This window comes from Marmota monax, unplaced genomic scaffold (assembly GCF_021218885.2).
Source record: "Marmota monax isolate L192 unplaced genomic scaffold, Marmota_monax_Labrador192_F-V1.1 WCK01_AAM20220418_F8-fsc00109, whole genome shotgun sequence".
NCBI classification, from domain to species: Eukaryota; Metazoa; Chordata; class Mammalia; order Rodentia; family Sciuridae; genus Marmota; species Marmota monax.
Window position 1 is genome coordinate 5,767,632 of NW_026695229.1, and position 18,162 is coordinate 5,785,793.

Consider the following 18,162-nt stretch of genomic DNA (forward strand, 5'->3'; position numbering starts at 1 on the left):
TATGGAGTTAAGGTGATGGCAAATAGTAGAACTGAGACTCCTGTCAAAATTGCTCCAAGGCAAGGCTAAAGCTAAACTTTTCCCCTAAACTTAGCTAAATCTTACTCAAAATCTTTTGAACTACATTTATTTGCCTATTATCTCTTCAAGTTAGTAAGACTAACAATGTTCATAAACTCTTTGCTGTGAATAAGGCAGACAACATTTTTCCTATCCAAAAGTAAAAAACAAAACACAAGCCTAATACCACCTAGGGTTCCTTCTAAATATGCTTACCTACTTGTGATAGAGAAACCAACAGGAACCAGCAAATTGTCGTTTATTTACTTGACATATCTTCCACAGGAGACCTATCTGACCCCTCTTCATAGCTCCAATACATTCACACAGGGCACTCAAGAACCTCACTGATACACACTTACTGGTGCCTAACACCTATGCTTCATATCTTGTCTCATGAGTCCATGAAAGTCTGCATATTCTCCCAGCTCTAAAAGCAGTGTTTCCCAAAATTAGCACTTTACTTTAAGAAATAGGCAGCATCCTGGGGTAAATGGGGCAACAAGATTTGACTTAACCAAAAGTACACCAAAATTGAAGAGTGATTTCATTATTCTGCTTTGCAATGTAGTTTCTAGAAATCAGCTATGATAAAAAGCAGGAAATAGCTGTGTTAAAATTTTACTAACTCCTAAAAAGCTGCAAGTTGAATTTAACAGTTTATTATGATTTATAAGTGTCATTTTTAAAAACAGCAGTCCATTAAACCATGTAGAAATAAGTATGCAAAAAGTCTGCAAAACAAAACATTCTTTAAACATGTTTAAGCAGATAGATTATCTGAAATTCTGGATTGTTCAGTCACTTCATCATTACGCTATGGCAGCCAAGTAATCCTTAACTTCAGTTGGAGTAAGCCGCCTAAATCCAGCTTCATTGCAGATTCCAACTTCAATGTTATCTTCTGTCATTTGCCCTTCAAAACTTTCCTATTGAGAAGAAGGTGAAATAATCAGTTTTCCAATTAATTATAAAATCCTCATAAATCCAGTTAGCAGATAGTAGACTAACCTTTAGGGTTAAGATGGCTGTATGAATGGCATCTTCCAGTTCCAAATCTTCATTATATCTAAAGAAAATTAAAAAAAAAAATGACTTTATGGCACTATTTATATTCTTCATATCAATTCAAATACAATGACAACAACAGCATAAGTTTTTTTTTTTTTATATACTTTTTTAGTTGTCAATGGACCTTTATTTTATTTATTGATATGTGGTACTAAGGATGGAACCCAATGCCTCACATATGCTAGGAAAGCACTCTACCACTGAGCCACAACCCCAGCCCCAAGATTTTTTTTAAAAAATCTAACACTCTTAAAAATACTAAATAATGCATTAATTCCTCTAATAACTTCATTGATAGCTGTCCCCAAATAAGAAATTTATCATCATTTGGTGCTCAATTCCCAAACATTGGAAAAAGTATAATCCTAAAAGTTTTAGGAAATTTCTTAAGTATAAATACTTTAATAAAACTTAATTACAAAATAAAGCAGAAAAATCAGACCTTTGCTAAAATTTTGTTTGTTTTTATAAACTATAACATGTTATGACATGTGAAATGTTTGGACTCAATAAGTAAAAGTTTAAGCAAAGTGCTTTAAGACTCCAAGATTAAGTTTACCATTTAAGTGAAAGTCTAATGTCTTTAATAACCCTAATATTAATATGTTAAATATGTACTAAAAAGGGTCATCTGTTCAAGTCAATTACAAAAGCTTTCTGTTCCAAAGGTCAAACATTTTTGAGGACTATAACAATGCTGAGTCTGGAATACTACTGGGAATAAGTGAAAGCAATTTGTGGTGCTCTGCAATGAGAGCAGACTTTTATACAGTGTTCCACTCCTCATCAAGAACACAAATCTACTCAACAGCAGGTGTTTGGTTATCACAATTTCTTGATTTCACAATGTTTCTGTCATCATAATACACACCTGCTATTAAATCATTTAAACATTTTTCTCCTCCTTAGCACAATTTTTTTTAATAACAGGGAAAATGAAGTAAAAAATTATTTAAGAGAAAAACATGAATGTGAAAAAGATGTCCTTAAGAAATTAATATACCACTTATTCTGAAAGCTAGGAAGATAGGATGTTGAGAAGTTTTCTGTTTCTTCTGTCTGTAACTAGGTTCAAATACAGAGTAGTACCACAAATTTATTTAGGTCCATGATAATAAAGTGTGCTGAAAACTATAAACTCAATTCGCTGCTGAATCCAGTTATTGTGAGCCTACCTTTTCTCAAGGAATGTTTTCCCATTTACATAGTTCTTTCCCATGGCTGTGGCCTTCCAGGCAAAGTAAGCTCCCTAATCATAAAGGGAAAAGAGACACATTTTTAAAAATTAATACAACTGTATTATTTTAACATTTGCTTTTAAACTCTATAACTGGTCTCAATTTCTAAGGTCATAGAATACTTATTGGAATGGAATGAAAATGTCACAAATAGATTATCTTTTAAAAAGGTCAGAGGGATAGATGATAAAGAGGCATGAAACAACTTGGAAGTTAAGGAAAAAGTTGGTATCTTGTCTGTGGTGATAATTTCCTCTGAAATGTATATATATCAAAACTCAACAAACTAATGATGAGAATTGTTGATGATGCAGTGTACTATACATAAATTCTATTAAAAAAAAAGTCAAAGAAAACTGGGGTTAACAAGTAATTAAGAGTAACAGTTTAGCTTACTGGATTGAAGGGACTTAAAATCTATCACATAACTCTGGAAATTGGTGATCAACTCATCACCCATTAGTGAATAAATTAAAGAGGTAGCTTTTCATTAAAAAAAAATTCAAAGGTTTTGATATTTTGTAATTTGAAGTGAAATGAAAGCAGCAGCAATATCATAAATAGCATGACAACATCTGTTGAAAAACATATGCACATAGTAAAAAATACCAAGAAAGATATATCAAACATATTAAAACAATTTAAACAATTGCCTTTTAGATAACAGAGCAAGAAAAATGCATACAGTTCCAGAGATGGGAGCTTCTGCTACCCACTGGAAAGTGAAGTAAAAGAAATTGTCATTTATCTTCAGAAGCCCAGGGATGAGGTAAAAACAATGCCAAAATTCCCCCAATACTTCCTTTTCTGATTTAAGTAACCATCATATATATATATATATTTTTTTTTTGCCTTTTAAGTTTATAAATAAGGTTAGCATTGAGTGAACCTGTAATTACCTACCATTAACAATGAAAATTTAGTCCCTAATCTTAAACTTTTTCTTATGACAAATGGAATGATATGGAATGGTACTTAGGAATGCTTTCTATTCTAGATACCAGTCTTCTGTTTTAGAGCAGACAACTTGCCCAAAATATTGGTTACATTCACTTTGCAAAACACTGAATTAAATTAATATTTTTGCTGGTAAGAGTGACACTCAAAAATCAGTTCCAAGATTAACCTGCTAGCAAAGATAATATTTCTCCAGATTCATATGTTTAATTGCAACATTTTCCTAAGTAACAGAATTCTATAGATTTAATGAGGTTTGATAACAACTATTTCAACAAGTTACTCAAGTATGCAATGTTAATGAACAGACAGAAAAAGAGGGAAAAGTTATAACTGGTAGCTTCCTTGGCAAAAGGCCAGGTTACCAGAATTTTAAATGTGCAAACTAATACACACCTTGTACTTTCTAAACTCCAAATAAAAAAGAGAAAATATTGCTAAATTTCAAAATCTTCATGGCTTCTTTTATTAGATATTAAAAGAGTACTTTAACAAATCCCTCAAATACATCTAATGATACTTACTGATGGATCTGACTGAAATAAATATGGTCGTCCCTCATTCCATCCACAAATAAGTAAAGAAACTCCAAATGGACGAACACCACTGCAGAAAGCAAATGAAAATTATTTGGTATGTTCATGGTGTTAAAAATCACCCTCAAGTGAAAATTTATCAATACTCTCAAGAAAAGCAAATTATCAAATAAACTGAATTAGACTTAGAAGTTCCTTAGAAAATATTTAAAGTCTTTGCAAATGAATCAATTCAAAATAATTCTCTTTATGGAAGTGAGAAGCAATAATTAAATTTAAGTTTGGATTAATGGAGTGACACCTTACCCTAGTTTGGGTAGGGTTTATTTCCAAGTTCATGTATAGAAGTTTGATTCCCAATGTAATGGAATGAGAGGTGGTGGATCTTTAAGAGGTGGAACCTAGTAGAAGGAAATTAGGTCATGGGGCGCCATCCTCAGAAAGGATTAATGCCTATTGGTTAGGTATTACAGGAATAGACTAGTTCCCACAAGAGTGGATAGTTACAATTCAGCAAGTTTAGCTCCTTCACATAGTCTTGCTTCCTCTCTCAACACATGACCTATCTTGCAAGGGCTCCCTCTGGCAGTGTAATGCTACATGCCAGAAGAACATCTTCAGAAGCTGATGCCAACAGCATGTTACTGAACCTCCAGAACTATGAACTAAATAAACTTCTTTTTTCCATTGAGTTTACATTTCAACAACTACCTATATACTCTCATTCACACCCAAACCTAAAAACATCGGGATTAAAATGAATAAAATGTATCCAACAGCTATTACTTTCATTACCATTAATAATTGTTTATCACCGGGAAGACAAATGTAGAAATACTAATCATTGCCCATAAATGTTTTAATTAGTAACCAGCCAAAGGTCTTTGGGTATCTAAAAGCTACTTTCTACTGTTGCGTTCACATTTTTCCTTAAGAAATCATTTTCAGTACAGTTAAGATCAGAAATAATCTTAGTGATTTCCTCCATTTTTAGGCAAATACAGGGAGAGCAAATCTCTATTTATATATCTCTCCTCTTTTAAAATGACTTTTTTCCTTGTAATTCATAACTCATTTTGAATAATAAAATCAACTTACCCTGACTGGGTGTATTCTTGCATCACAGAAGCTACTCTCTGTACCAGCTGAGCTGTGGGAATAGGTTCTTGGTAAACAAGATAATACTGCTGAGCAAGTTTTCGAGCTCTATGCACAAGCACTCTACAAAGAAGGAAGAAATAAGATTTAATTAAAATTAGGATGCTCTACTACTCAAAAAGACCCATTACCCTTCTCTAGGCATATACCTACAACACAGGTTTAATATGTATCTCTTTTTGTATGTATAGGGGGGCACTGGGGATTGAACCCAGGAGTGCTGTACCACTCATCCCTAGCCCCTTTTATTTTTATTTTGAAACAAGGTCTCACCTAGTTGCTGAAGCTGACCTCAAATTTGCAAACATTCTGTCTCAAGCTTCCCAAGTAGCTAGGATTATAGGTATGCTTTAATAATAGCTACCAGCTCAGAGCCGGTCTTACTTTTAAATCAGATTCCAGTTAATTTAGGAAAAAATATCAAAGCATCATAGAGGAGCCAAGCAATAGGAGACAGTCTTCAAGAATGGCCCCCTATCCTGAGAGCAGCCACCCTGTCTTTTTAGATTTCACCCCAGCCAACACACACATATGCATACATGAACATACACACACACACAATTTGGGTGAACATAGAGACACACAATTTAGAGCATTTTTTTCTTACTCTGCACCAGTCTTTTCTGCAGACTGCCTAAATCTCCCTGTCTACACTTTCAAGTAACCTTCAGAGATTAAGAAACAGTAAGAAACTATTTTAACTCAAACTATTTTAACTTAAAATATAAAAAATGTCAAGATACTAAGAATATGACATAATAATCAAATATATTAAGATAAATAGTATATTATCAAAATAATAGTACCTGCTCGTATACTACTGATCTGAAATATGTACATTACCTGTACGTATTTGTATGATGCTCATGCTCATTTAAGTTTATTCTATTGGTGGTGGCACACTGCAGTCTCCCTTCTATACAATGGTATCAAGATCCACTATAGTGAAAGCTGATTACATTTCAGTGATCTTGCTGTTTTTCCTGACTCCTTAAAGTAAAATTTTGGCTCTATTTATCTTATTCTACAAAATCATGAATAAAAAGCTTTCTATTTGTTGGTAACCTGATATAATAGCAATACTCTCTTTTCCCATGAAATACAAAGGGAATGTGTCTTTGAGCTTCTGGATCCCAGAAGGCTGTCATACTGAACAACTTTCAGTGGCCTTTAAGAATTCTGTCCCTTTGACAAGAACCATAAATATAATGAAGTTTTATGATGATGCTTTCTTTTGCCATCTGATACTTTTTAAAATATGGTTTACTATAACATATACTGTTTTAATCATTTTTAAATTGCATTAGGGAGAGGGGTAGAGCAGTGAAAGAGCACTTGCCAAAACATGTGAGGCTCCAAGTTTATCCCTAGCACCCAAAACAAAATAAACCAAAAAAAAAAAAAAAAAAAAAAAGCTACAAAGTCATTTAATTCCCCTGCTGGTGAAAGTGCTTGCAATACTTATGGTTCTAGTTCTTTTGATATATATACAAATTTAAAAAGTGCATTAGGGCCAGGCGCAATGGCACAAGCCTGTAATCCCAGCAGCTCAGGAGACTGAGATAGGAGGATTGTAGAGTTCGAACCCAGCCTCAGCAAAAAAGCAAGGTGCTAAGCAACTCAGTGAGACCCTGTCTTTAAATAAAATACAATATAGGGCTGAGGAGATGGCTCAGTGGTTGCATGACTTCAATTCTGGTATGAATAAAATAAATAAATAGTGCATTAGGGAACACTGAAGCCCTTTATGTCTAGTCCTTGGAGGACAGATGAAGGATAGGGATCAGAAGGAATCAAGGTATCCACTACACAGAGACAGAGGACTAAGTACTATGTCTATCTCCTCTTTTAAAATGGAAGGAAACTGAGTTAATCTCCTTAAAGTAATGTATATAGACAAACTAAATTAAGCTATTAATGAGGCTGAAGTTGCTAAACAAAACACAAAGAGTTGAAAGATTAAAGGAACATCCATTGACTTTTTTCCTCAATGTATAGTTTACAATCAATTCATGAGATGGTAGAGAGAACTATAAATAATATAAAGTACCTGTAATCTGGACCCATTCCACTATAGACCAAACCTATATGTTTGGTAATTGGTTCCACTTTGTGTACACTTCTTTCATCATACAGAATGGATTTCTGTTTCTTCTCAGTTGCTAATACCACACCATTTGCAGCTTTAAAAAAATAAATAAATAAATAAAGACCTATATATTTAATCATTTTAAACCTCTATTTCAATCATTTTCTAATTATTGGTGGATTAAACCCAAACTACTTTGTTATTTCCTCTAATTTATGAAACCTCTTCTTCTAGATTCCTGTTTTAAATTCTGTACTAAAGTCACCTAAAAAATGGTAAATCAATTTTTCCCTCACTGGTCATTTAAAATGCACTTGGAGGGAGGGGGAGTCCCCCAAACTAAAGGCACTACACAACACAATTTCTCTTAAAGTACCATAGGATATCTGAGAATTTACATGTTTTAAAATACACCATATTTTGGATAACTTTGTCCCTGTTCTTATAACATCAAGACTTCTTCTTTAAGAGTACTAAGATATGAAACAATCACATTATCTTTAAATTATGTTTTATAATGAACTTAGGAAATCCTAAGTTATATGACAAAAACTGCAAGAGAGCAGCAACACAATCAGTGGAAAAACAAAACAATACTCGATTTTCTGAATGGGAACAACGTTTCCCATTTTCTGAATGGGAAAGACTACATGTAGGTTATCACAACTAATAGGTAAAGGTTCTACATTTACTTTAAAAAGAAATTTTAATCACCTCATTAGTCTTTATTACTATTTTCTTTAAACTTCAAAGTATTCTAAGTTAACAAAAAGAATTTAAAAATTATACTGTCACAGCTATTTACTTATAAACTGATTACTAAACCTTCCATCAGGAAAGCTATTAACAAGCACCTAAAGTGAATAAAGCACTTAATTACCTTTAATTCCCACTGAAGGGGCTCCTCCAGCTACAGCAGCCAAAGCATATTCAATCTGGACAAGTTTACCAGATGGGCTTAAAAGGAAACACAGGTATTTGCTAAGTTCATATTATTTTCAAATGTTTTTTGTAGAAACATCTTGAGTGCAGATGTACAACTCAAATCCCATTAATCAAAACCTAAGCAACGGTTGGCCTTTGATTATCTATATGAAGCTGTTTAGTAATTTTCAAGATGATTTTGAAGATACTCATGGTGAATACAAATTCTACTTCCTTTGGTTGGTTCGTATTTGTACTTGGAATAACAGCATTACTATTGTCTCTTTTCACCACTTACCATCCTTGTGATTTTAGACAAGTTACTTAAGCTTTTTGTTTTCCCACCTGTAAAATGGAGGTTAATAGTACATAGCAGTTCTCTTTTTAAAGTGTTATTGCAATGATTAAACGAAATAATGCCTATAAAAGTTTCTGGCATGAATTAGCAATAAGCAAATTCTGAATGTTAACATAATCAAGAAAATGTATGTGTCTGTTAAAAACCAAAGAGCATGTATTTTCTATGGTTTCTTTTCTTTTCTTCTTCTTCTTCTTTTTTTTTTTAAAGAAAATAGACAGGGCTTAACATGCAAGACCTAGATAAGTATCATTCACAATGAAGTATTCTCCATATAATATAAAACTAATTCTAAGAGCCATTAGATGGTTACATTTAACAGCTCCAGTTTCATGAGTTTGGCAGGCAAATAACTAGTCCCAAACTGGCCTTTTAGGTAATACTTTATTTCAGACTAGTTGCTGAGTTACAATCAGCATCACAAACCAACCTCCTCATTTTATAGAAAAACAAGAAACAAAATCCTGAATAAAGTAATTGGTTCTGTGTCACTATTGGGTCCATATCTTTTACTATTGAAAAATATGAAGATGATCTTAAGCCCCAGAAGGCCATCTGTTTTAACTTCATACAATTAAAGGTATTGTCACTCAAATCTCAACTTTCACCATCCCACCCTGCTCCAGACACACAGGCTGCTCTTTAGATGTCAAAACTCCTCTGACAAGCTAATTCCTACACATGACTCCCATTTCTCTATTGCCTAATAAACTCCTTTCTGGTCATCCTACAGTCCTTAGTAGATATGCTATGCCCTCAAAGGATGCCACCCTGTCAGACTAATTTGAATCCCATATAATCATGCCTAAGGTGTGCTATACTTTCTCTTTGGCTAAAGTTCATCATATATGAATTATTTTTATAATATGTGTCTTCCTCAACAAAGTGTAAGCTCTGGTTATGTTTTTTAGGAAATAACCTAGTACTGGGAATCCAGAGTCATTTGACTGATAAAGTGGCAGCTTACAGACTAAATAAAATTAGCTGACTTGAGAGGAAAATATTAATAAGCAATTAAATTATAACATTTGGGTAAACTTTTTGACACTTAATGATCACTAATCATAACTTTCAGGGTTCATCTAGCTTTCAAGTATTGTTTTAATACCTCTAGGGAATATTTCAAGACTCATGCAAACTTAATTATCTTTTCTCTGCTCCCAGAGCCACCTATAAATACCTTTATCATTTCAACTTTCTGTGAAAGCTCAATAACCTGCAAGCTTGCTGAGCAACTGAACATGTTTTATAGTCAATAATACCCTCACCTCAGTGTAAAGTACCAGCACCTCTACTTGGAACAACCAAAGTAACCTTTTTACTTTACTTATACTCCCAGACAGAATTATCTCTGTAGCATGTTATCCACAACTAAATCCTATAAAAACTTCTTGGTTCCCTTAAAATAAAATGAAAACTACTCACTCTGGCCTGCAGACCCTGAATGGTTAGCCTTCAGCTATATTACCTCCTTGCTCATTATATTCCACCTTCTATCAACTATTCTCTTTACTCCTAAATTTTCAAACAGCTGGCTCCTTTTCATTTTCCAGAATAAAAAAAATCATTGAAAAATGGATCTTTCCTGATCACTTAAACTAATGCCTCTTCTCTTGTCCTTTTTAAATAAAATTCCTGGGTAACAGAAAAACATTTTTTTTTTTTTTTTCAGAATTCATTAACAGAGCCAAGTTGCTCAATTATTGTCAATATCTTCAGCTAAATGTAAGGTACAAAAACACCTTCTTCATCCCATAATCTCTAGTCAGTTCCACCAGTTTTAATTCTAATCATAACATTCTAAAAATGTTTTTTTTTTAATTACAACAGTTGGGCTGGGGATGTGGCTCAAGCTGTAAAGCACTTTCCAGGCATGCGCAGGGCGCTGGGTTCAATCCTCAGCACTACATAAAAATAAAGATGCTGTGTCCACAGAAAAATGAAAAATAAATATTAAAAAATTCTCTTTAAAAAAAAAAAAAAAAAAAATTCAGGTCCTACCAGGGCAGTGGAGCATACCTGAAATCCCAGTGGCTCCAGAGGCTGAGGCAGAAGGATAGCAACAAAGCCAGCCTCAGCAAAGGGGAAGAGCTAAGCAACAAAGTGAGATCCTGTCTCTAAATAAATGGCAAAACAGGGCTGGGGATGTGGCTTGGGGGGGAGGGGTTGAGTGCCCCTGAATTCAATTCCCAATACAAAAAAAAAAAAAAAAATTCAGTCCCTGATGAAATATGGTTGTTTTGTGCCTCAGCTCCACCAAAATTATCCTTAGAGATAAAGAATCTTGTGTGTTATATTCACATAAGTGAACAGTGGTTACCTCGCACATTTTAGTCTCTGTCAAGGTATATAACAAAACCCTTTAATTAAACTAATTTCATTCAAAGTTTGCCAAAACACTATTGCACCTTGACATACTGAAAACTGCCAAGAGGAAGGCATTTTTTTTTTAATTTTAGTAAGACAACATGCAATAAAAAGTGTATGTCCACTTAATTACTCAATAATGACCTTGGACAAGTTAATTTGTCCAAGTGTGGATAGCTCTTCAGTAACATGGTGAGATAACATTCATTTCAGGTGGTAGGTAACGCAGTGGAGGATTAAGTTGCACCAACACAGAAAGAATTCAACAAGTTAGATCCTCTGTGCCTTCAGTAGTCAGACAGGACAACTAAATGGGACATTACTGATCCTTAAGAAAATGGTCAAACTAGAATCCTTCCCTGGTCATTTTTAAAAATTCTTCAGTGATGGTTTTCTTACATTGGGTACGATGTTTCACCTCAACTGTATTTTGAGAATATTACTTTAATTCCCTGTTTTATAACAGAAAAACCAAACTCTTTACGCATTCCTCCGTACAAAACCAAAAAGACCAAAACATATATCGTAGCCTAGTTATTTTGGGGCCCACAACAACCTAACTGTTTTATAGAAACATCAGCGCTTTCATTTTTCAGTCCTTACGCTTCTAATTGGGACACGGAAGAAACCGAAAGCATAAGTTTCAAGACACTAGGGCCAAACTGTAACCAAGACTCCGGCCTAATGGTAAAGCCGAGATTCTTTAAAAAAAAAAAAAATGCAACCCCACATTTTTGGTGGAGATTCCGAGTTTCAGGCACTCCTGCATGGGGCCTACTTTGGTCAAGAAGGAAATTCTGAATTCTGAACGGGTCACCAGGAGCAAGCTAACTCCTCCTTTTCTTGTATTCAAGGCGAAAGTGAATTCCTGCCTAGCAGCTTCCCGGTTCCGCAACCTCCAGTTGTTCCCAGGTCCCCCAAATGGGCTCCTAAGGCCTGCCGGAACCATGACTTTCGAGGCTTTCCCGTTCCCCAGCCGGCCCGGCAAATGACTTTGCAAAGCTGTATTTCCAACTCCACTTCCCATTGGACCCTCCGGAAATTCTAAGGCACAGGCCACTACAAATAAAGTGGGGTCGGGTAGTCTCCTGCAACCTTTGCTACATGCAGGACCCTGGGGTCCATTCAGTACCTGAATGTAGTCAGCGAAAAGCTGTAACCGCGCTCCGCCATCTTTACCCGGAGAACCAAAGCACACTCGCGCATATGCGCACGGCGGTCGATTTCTTTCCATTTCCCCGCCCTCTTCCTTTCCTTCTCTTTCTCTGATTGGAGCAGAGTCAGAGCCACCTCAGGGGCATTCTGGGAGTTGTAGTTCTATAAGGTAGATTTGCCCGACTCTGGGTCTTTGCGCACATTCATAGGGGCAGGATCCAGCAGCCCAGTGAGTTCCGTTTTCCGGCAATGAAGATGGCGTCTGGCATGCTCCTGGTTGTGGTGCCTCCGTGGCCCGCTGCACGGGGGCTGCTCCGAAACTGCTGGGAGCTTCTGCAGCGAAAACTTCAAAAGAGCTGGCCAGGGTATCCAGCTCCTCCGTGGGGTAGGTAAAGAAAGGCTCCGTAGGAAGTGGATCAATGAGGAGACCCCGGCTGCTTGGTAGACACAGTTCCTGGTTTTTGTCCTTGGCCTTTCTCATTCCCGGAGGCGCATAGGGGGACTTGGTTCCTTACTTTAGTCTGGAAACCATAGCAGCTATTTGTGCGCATCGAGCAAATAAATAAAGTTTCTGTGCTTGTCCATTCGTATGTAGATTGTTACCCAAGTGCCTTAGCTTGTTAAGGATTAGCACAGCCGAATTTTTTTAAAATGCTGAAAGCAGATGTTTTCGAGTAATTTCTGAAGGAAGAAAGAACTGAGTTTCATTCCAATTTACAGAGGTGAAACGGGCGTTTTAAAAGGAGAATGGAGGCAAGTGAGTCGGAAGAGTAAGAGAAGTGAAATGGAGCGAGGGGTTGGTCATTGTAAGTGGGATTAGTAGAGTTCTGTTCGCACATAAGAGACTGAGAGACAGAAGCCTTCTTGATCATTGATTATATTCCAAAGGAATGGCCTTGGGTTCTTGAGAGAGACGCTTTGGAGGTGAAAGTGATATGTCTTTACAATTGTAATTCCTTTTTAGTAGATCCTGTAAGATAAGGAATTCAGGTGCCTATTCAGGTGTGTATTGGCTAGACCAAAAATAAAGTTTCCTGTCAGCGTGAAACTTTCTCAGGCTTAAACTTTAAGGAGAGCTGAGGTCATCCCAGGGACATGACCTTATGTTGCCAGAAGTGGTGCTAGAGTTCGGTTAAGTCTCATTTGTCCAGGAGTTTAGAGTTGTCCTGTGCGTATACTTACGCAGTTCTCAGTTGGCACTATGGCTGGCCACTGCGGATCCCAATTGTCTTTTCTTTCAGTTCCATTGTCCACAGGATGCAACTTGTTCTTCTCTGTGGTGTTTGAGCTCTGGCAGATTAATTCTGATTCCTTGTATTCGTTGAGGAACGAGTTTTAATTGAAAATATTTTGGATGTTAAAGCTGTTATTGCTTTGATATTTACTAAATATCCCCAAAGTGATAATACCTAGGCAATCTAAACAGATACAGACCAAGAAAATATGTACTACAATATACCAAACACTGGGCTAGGTACATTTTCACCAACCACTTCCTGGGATAAGCTTCTCGACAATCCCATAAATTTTCACCACTTTTCAACTGAAGAAATAGACTTAGAAAAATCTCAGCGTCCCACAGACAGTCCAGATTCTGCGTTATTAACCACTGGGCCATGCTTAGCGATACTTTTAGATCTATTGAAAAAGAATATCAGTTGTTAAATGTAGAGAGTTTTATGTACTTTTAAGAGTTCTTAAAAAACAAAAGTAGTATTGTAAGTCTCAAGAATAGCCAAGAAGGAGTAAAGGAATCTCTTTGATTTTTATAAGCAATTTAGAAAAACAAAAATGAGACATTGATAGTCACATAAATAAAAATATACAAAGAAATGGTGAGCTGTCTTTTCCATAGTGATCAGACAGGAGTCAAGATTAAATATTATTGAAGAACTTAGAGATTTGAGGAGCTTACCATGTGATTTGATAAATGAACTAATTTTAAGAGGCTAGTACACAGTTATCCCAGTGCAGGTCAGAAGTGCATTTAGTCAATTTTAATCAGATCTACGTGTACATCAATTAATTACTTAACTGCCCACCAAGTAAAATGTGGACATTTGAGTGATTTTGTTTCTTCTTTTTTTTTTTTTTTGAAGTTAGGCACCTGTCATTCTTTTATTCATGTTTACTACTAAATTCCTGAGTTCTATACTACATGAGATGAGAAACTCTTGATGTAATTTCTCTTAACTCACTTCAGCAGTTTTCATTAAAATAAATTTCTATTTGTGTTCTTTAAGTTATCCTTTCTTTATTAGCTTTAATTCTATATATTTTACTAGCTCAGGTTTCATGTTAAATTTCTATTGAACATTCTAAACTATCAATATGTCTACACATGTTTGTGTTGGTTAACATATCACAGTTGATTAGCAAGGATAGTGATATCTGTAAATAGTCTCTTAGGAGCTAGAAACTGATTTTGTATCTCCATGTTTTATTTTATAGGACCAGCATTAGCAGTCCAGGGTCCAGCCATATTTACAAATGATTCCAGTGGAAGTAAGGAGAATTCCAGCTTTTTGGATAACATCTTTTGGATGGCAGCTCCCAAAAACAGACGCAGCATTGAAGTGAACCGGTGTAGGAGAAGAAACCCTCACAAACTTATTAAAGTTAAGGTAATGTGTTGATTTTTTGTGGGTGTGCTTTTCCTCAAGTCTGTCCTTGAGTAGCTTCACAGTCTCAGATCTGCCTATCATTCATCCTAAGTGAAATACAATATTCTCATTATGTAAGTGTGCTGTCCTCTAGTCTAAATATTAAAGCAGTCAGGGAAGAAGTTCAGAGAATTTTACATTAAGGACTAATCAGTGCTCACATACAGAAATTCAAATCACTTAGTAATAAAGCAGAGGAAATTGGGTTATAATCTTGTCATCTTGTTTTCCACAAGATAACTGAAAGTGAATTTATCTTTCCTTAGTTTGTCTACGTAGGTCACCCCACTGTGTTGATGGACTCATTATGGGATATTTAGTATTTGAAGCTGGGGAATAGAGAACCTTTTTATATGAAGATGACTACTGTATTTAAGTAAAAATGTATCGGATGCAAAGTTTGTAAACCTGATATCCCCAAATTTTCTATTGATTCAAATTCAGTGTTGCTTGTTTTCAGTTTCCTTATTAAAGTGAGGTTGAACTAGATGGTATATGACTCATGTAGCCCAAACACTTCTCAGAAAGCTAAGATGTAAGTATCTCTAAAATATAAGTATTATATATGTTTTTGTTTATTATGTTTTTGTTTTAAAGAACAATATAGACATTTGTCCTGAATGTGGTCACCTGAAACAGAAGCATGTCCTTTGTGGCTATTGCTATGAGAAGGTGTGCAAAGAGGCTCGAGAAATCAGACAGCAGATAAGGAAGCAAGAAGGGGGGCCTTTTAAGGCTCCTACAGTGGAGACTGTTGTGCTGTACTCAGGAGAGACACCATCAGAAAATGATCAAGGCAAGAGGATCATTGAACGAGATAGGAAACGGCCATCCTGGTTCACACAGAATTGACTCCAGAGATATTAAAACGATAACTTCACAGTAAAACATTTATGCCGAAACAGAGGAAGAGTCTTGGTTTTTATGTTGTGCTTGTTATTAAATCATCAATAGAGTTTAAGTTATACTTCATAAGTAGTTGGCTTTATGTGAGTTAACTTAAAGAATATATCATGAGTAAACTCTTAAAATGTTTATGGAAAGGCTCAATGGATTAATATATCTGTTTCTATTATACTTTGGGGTTTTAAGTAAACATTAGATTTCCACACAAAAATAAAAAATTTACAATTAATAGCAAGAATTACCTGTTTTGCTTCTCATTTTATTTGCCAGTGGTTTTTCTTAGACAAGCATAAACACTAATACATGGAAATAGGGTGGTATTTGAACTCTGGGTATTATTTTTTAAAGTCATAGTTGTGTCAATAAGAAAGGTTTTGTTCTATTTTGTTTTGTTTAGATGATAGAAATAATTCCTTACATTTTACATTAAATCAGAGACATTCAAAATTCATTAGATGGCTCACAAAATTTGAATTCCATAGTTAGGGAAATGAATTTTTAGTAAAGAGATGAGCACATTTCTCATACATCAAAAGAATGTGTGAAGGATGTTGACTGCATTTTACTTCTAATATATCCTTTTATTGTGCACTTTATCATCTTTATCTCTTCATAGCAATAACTTTTTTAACTTCCTGAAATTCATTTTTTTATTTTTTTCTCCTTCTCCCACTCCTGTATCTGCCCTGTGTCTGCCCTGTGTCCCAGATTTGCTGTTTTATTTCCTGCTTTGTTTAAAATGAAAGTGAGACAGCTTATTGAAACACATGGTAATAAGAATTAAGGAAATTACAGGTAAGGGGAAAAAATCGGTAAACAGATAAAACAAAGCCCAGGGATGTATTTAAAACAAAATGAATGCCACAATAATCTGAACATTACTAGAATTAGGCAGTAAATTGACCCTGAAGTTTATTTATTTATTTGATATTGGCAATTGGAATCAAGAGGCATTTTACCACTGAGCTACATCCCCAGCCCTTTTTATTTTGAGACAGGGTCTCACTTAAGTTGCTTAGGGCCTCCCTAAATTGCTGAGGCTGGCCTTGAACTTCAGATCACTTGCCTCAACCTCCCCACCTGCTGTGATAAAAGGTATGTGCTACTGTGCCCAGCTGAACTTTATTTTCTTTGGAAAGGGAATATTGACTTAAATGGAACAGTCTCCATAAGGTACATTGCTATATTGGAACTGAAGCCTAAGGAACACTTCTGTGGAGCTTCATAGTAAAGATTGTCATGGGGTACTCCATGTTGCCAATTCTAGAGGTAAAAGGATAAATTTCATAGGATACACTATAACCCAGTGTTGAAGTACAGTTCTGAAAAAAGGAAATCTCTTAAGACTTCCAAAGTATTGAAAAGTCCTTGGTTCAATCTAAACAACAACAAAAAAATTTTGAGGATCTAGAAGAATTAGTTATATGCATATTACTAATGCGTAATTATCTGTAGGTAATTGCTTTTTACTTTGCTGAATCACAAAAGTATTACATGTCAAATTTAAGGCAAATGTCCTTGAGTACAGAATTATCTTTTAAGTTCAAGAAAGCCAATATCTACCTGAATATATTCCACTGCTGACTCAGTATTGCCAGTTAACTAGTTGACTCATACATTGCAAATTGTATTTCTAAATAACAGATTGTCTTTTGATGTGGACTGACTCTTCTCCCCAAATTCACATCATGTTCAGCACCCAGTGTGATGGTGTTAGCAAATATGGGCCTTTGGGGATGGGTGGAGCCCTCACAAATGGGATTAATGCCCTTGTTAGAAGGGGCACTAAGTTTCCCTATTATCCACCACATAAGCATATAAGAAAAAGGCCATCTGCAAACTAGGAAGCCATTCAGTCCTTATCAGAACTGAATCTGCCCCCAGAGTGTGAGAAATTGTTTTAGGCACCCAAACTGACTATGAAAGCTCTATTTTATGAAGATTATGTGGGCAGGGTCACCATTTTGTATCTCCAAATTAGGCAATAGATAGCAAAACCATATTTCTAGTTCATGTTGGACAACCATGTCATAAAAATGATTATGATTTTTTTTAGGAATGGATTGCCCCCTCAAAATTATAATGCATCTTATTGCTTCATACCTCCAGTTTTTACTCTCAGAAAAGAAGAGCATCATGAGTTATTCAGAAGAGTAGAACCAATAGAATATATATGAGGGGATTTATTATGGGCCTACATAATCAGGCTGCATGATCCTACAATGGCCTTCTGCAGCCTGGAGAGCTGGAGAAACAAGTAGCTAGGTACTCAGTCCAAGAAGCTGGAAGCCTCAGGACGAAAGGAACAAAGGATGCAGCCTTAGTCCAAGGATGACAGTCTGGATGGCTTTTGGAGAGTCACTGGTTTAAGTCCACTCAAAAGCTGAAGAATTTGGAGGTTGACGTCTACAGAATGAAAACAGCAAAAACAACACTCACTAGAATGAAGTGTGGGTATATATGTGAGCTTCTCCCTTTCACTTTTATTCCATCCAGGTGTCCAGCCTATTGGACAGTGCTGCCTCCATTCAGGGCAGGTCTTCACTCAGTTCTGTGACCCACATGCCAATCATCTCTGGAAAACACTCTCACAGACACTCAGAAGTGTGCTCTACCAATTTCCTAGGTGTTTCTCAGGTCAATTTACAACCAAGATTAACCATCACAGTAAGTTTTAATT

At 35.6% G+C, this 18,162-nt stretch overlaps 2 protein-coding genes across 2 annotated transcripts; one reads left to right on the forward strand and one right to left on the reverse strand.

Moving 5' to 3' along the window:
* Nucleotides 1-302: 302 nt before the first annotated feature.
* Nucleotides 303-12,016, reverse strand: Psma2 (proteasome 20S subunit alpha 2). Its single transcript, XM_046437816.2, has 8 exons — nt 11,891-12,016; nt 7,990-8,066; nt 7,071-7,203; nt 4,961-5,083; nt 3,851-3,932; nt 2,307-2,380; nt 1,072-1,129; nt 303-989 (listed from the first exon to the last, which is right to left on the reverse strand). The coding sequence occupies exons 1-8, from the start codon at nt 11,962-11,964 to the stop codon at nt 873-875; spliced, it is 738 nt and encodes a 245-aa protein (XP_046293772.1). The 5' UTR covers nt 11,965-12,016; the 3' UTR covers nt 303-872.
* A 117-nt stretch (nt 12,017-12,133) lies between these two features.
* Mrpl32 (mitochondrial ribosomal protein L32) lies at nt 12,134-15,720 on the forward strand. The gene is made up of 3 exons (XM_046437817.2): nt 12,134-12,298; nt 14,365-14,537; nt 15,174-15,720. The coding sequence occupies exons 1-3, from the start codon at nt 12,163-12,165 to the stop codon at nt 15,426-15,428; spliced, it is 564 nt and encodes a 187-aa protein (XP_046293773.1). The 5' UTR covers nt 12,134-12,162; the 3' UTR covers nt 15,429-15,720.
* The last annotated feature ends 2,442 nt before the right edge of the window (nt 15,721-18,162 follow it).

Coding starts and splice junctions, on each gene's coding strand:
- Psma2 (XM_046437816.2), bottom strand. CDS start 11,964: ATGCGCGAGTGTGCTTTGGTTCTCCGGGTAAAGATGGCGGAGCGCGGT. Junction 7,204..7,989: donor CCCTTCAGTGGGAATTAAAG/GTAATTAAGTGC, acceptor ATTTTTTTAAAG/CTGCAAATGGTGTGGTATTA. Junction 990..1,071: donor CAGCCATCTTAACCCTAAAG/GTTAGTCTACTA, acceptor TCTTCTCAATAG/GAAAGTTTTGAAGGGCAAAT.
- Mrpl32 (XM_046437817.2), top strand. CDS start 12,163: ATGAAGATGGCGTCTGGCATGCTCCTGGTTGTGGTGCCTCCGTGGCCC. Junction 12,299..14,364: donor GTATCCAGCTCCTCCGTGGG/GTAGGTAAAGAA, acceptor TTTATTTTATAG/GACCAGCATTAGCAGTCCAG. Junction 14,538..15,173: donor ACAAACTTATTAAAGTTAAG/GTAATGTGTTGA, acceptor TTTGTTTTAAAG/AACAATATAGACATTTGTCC.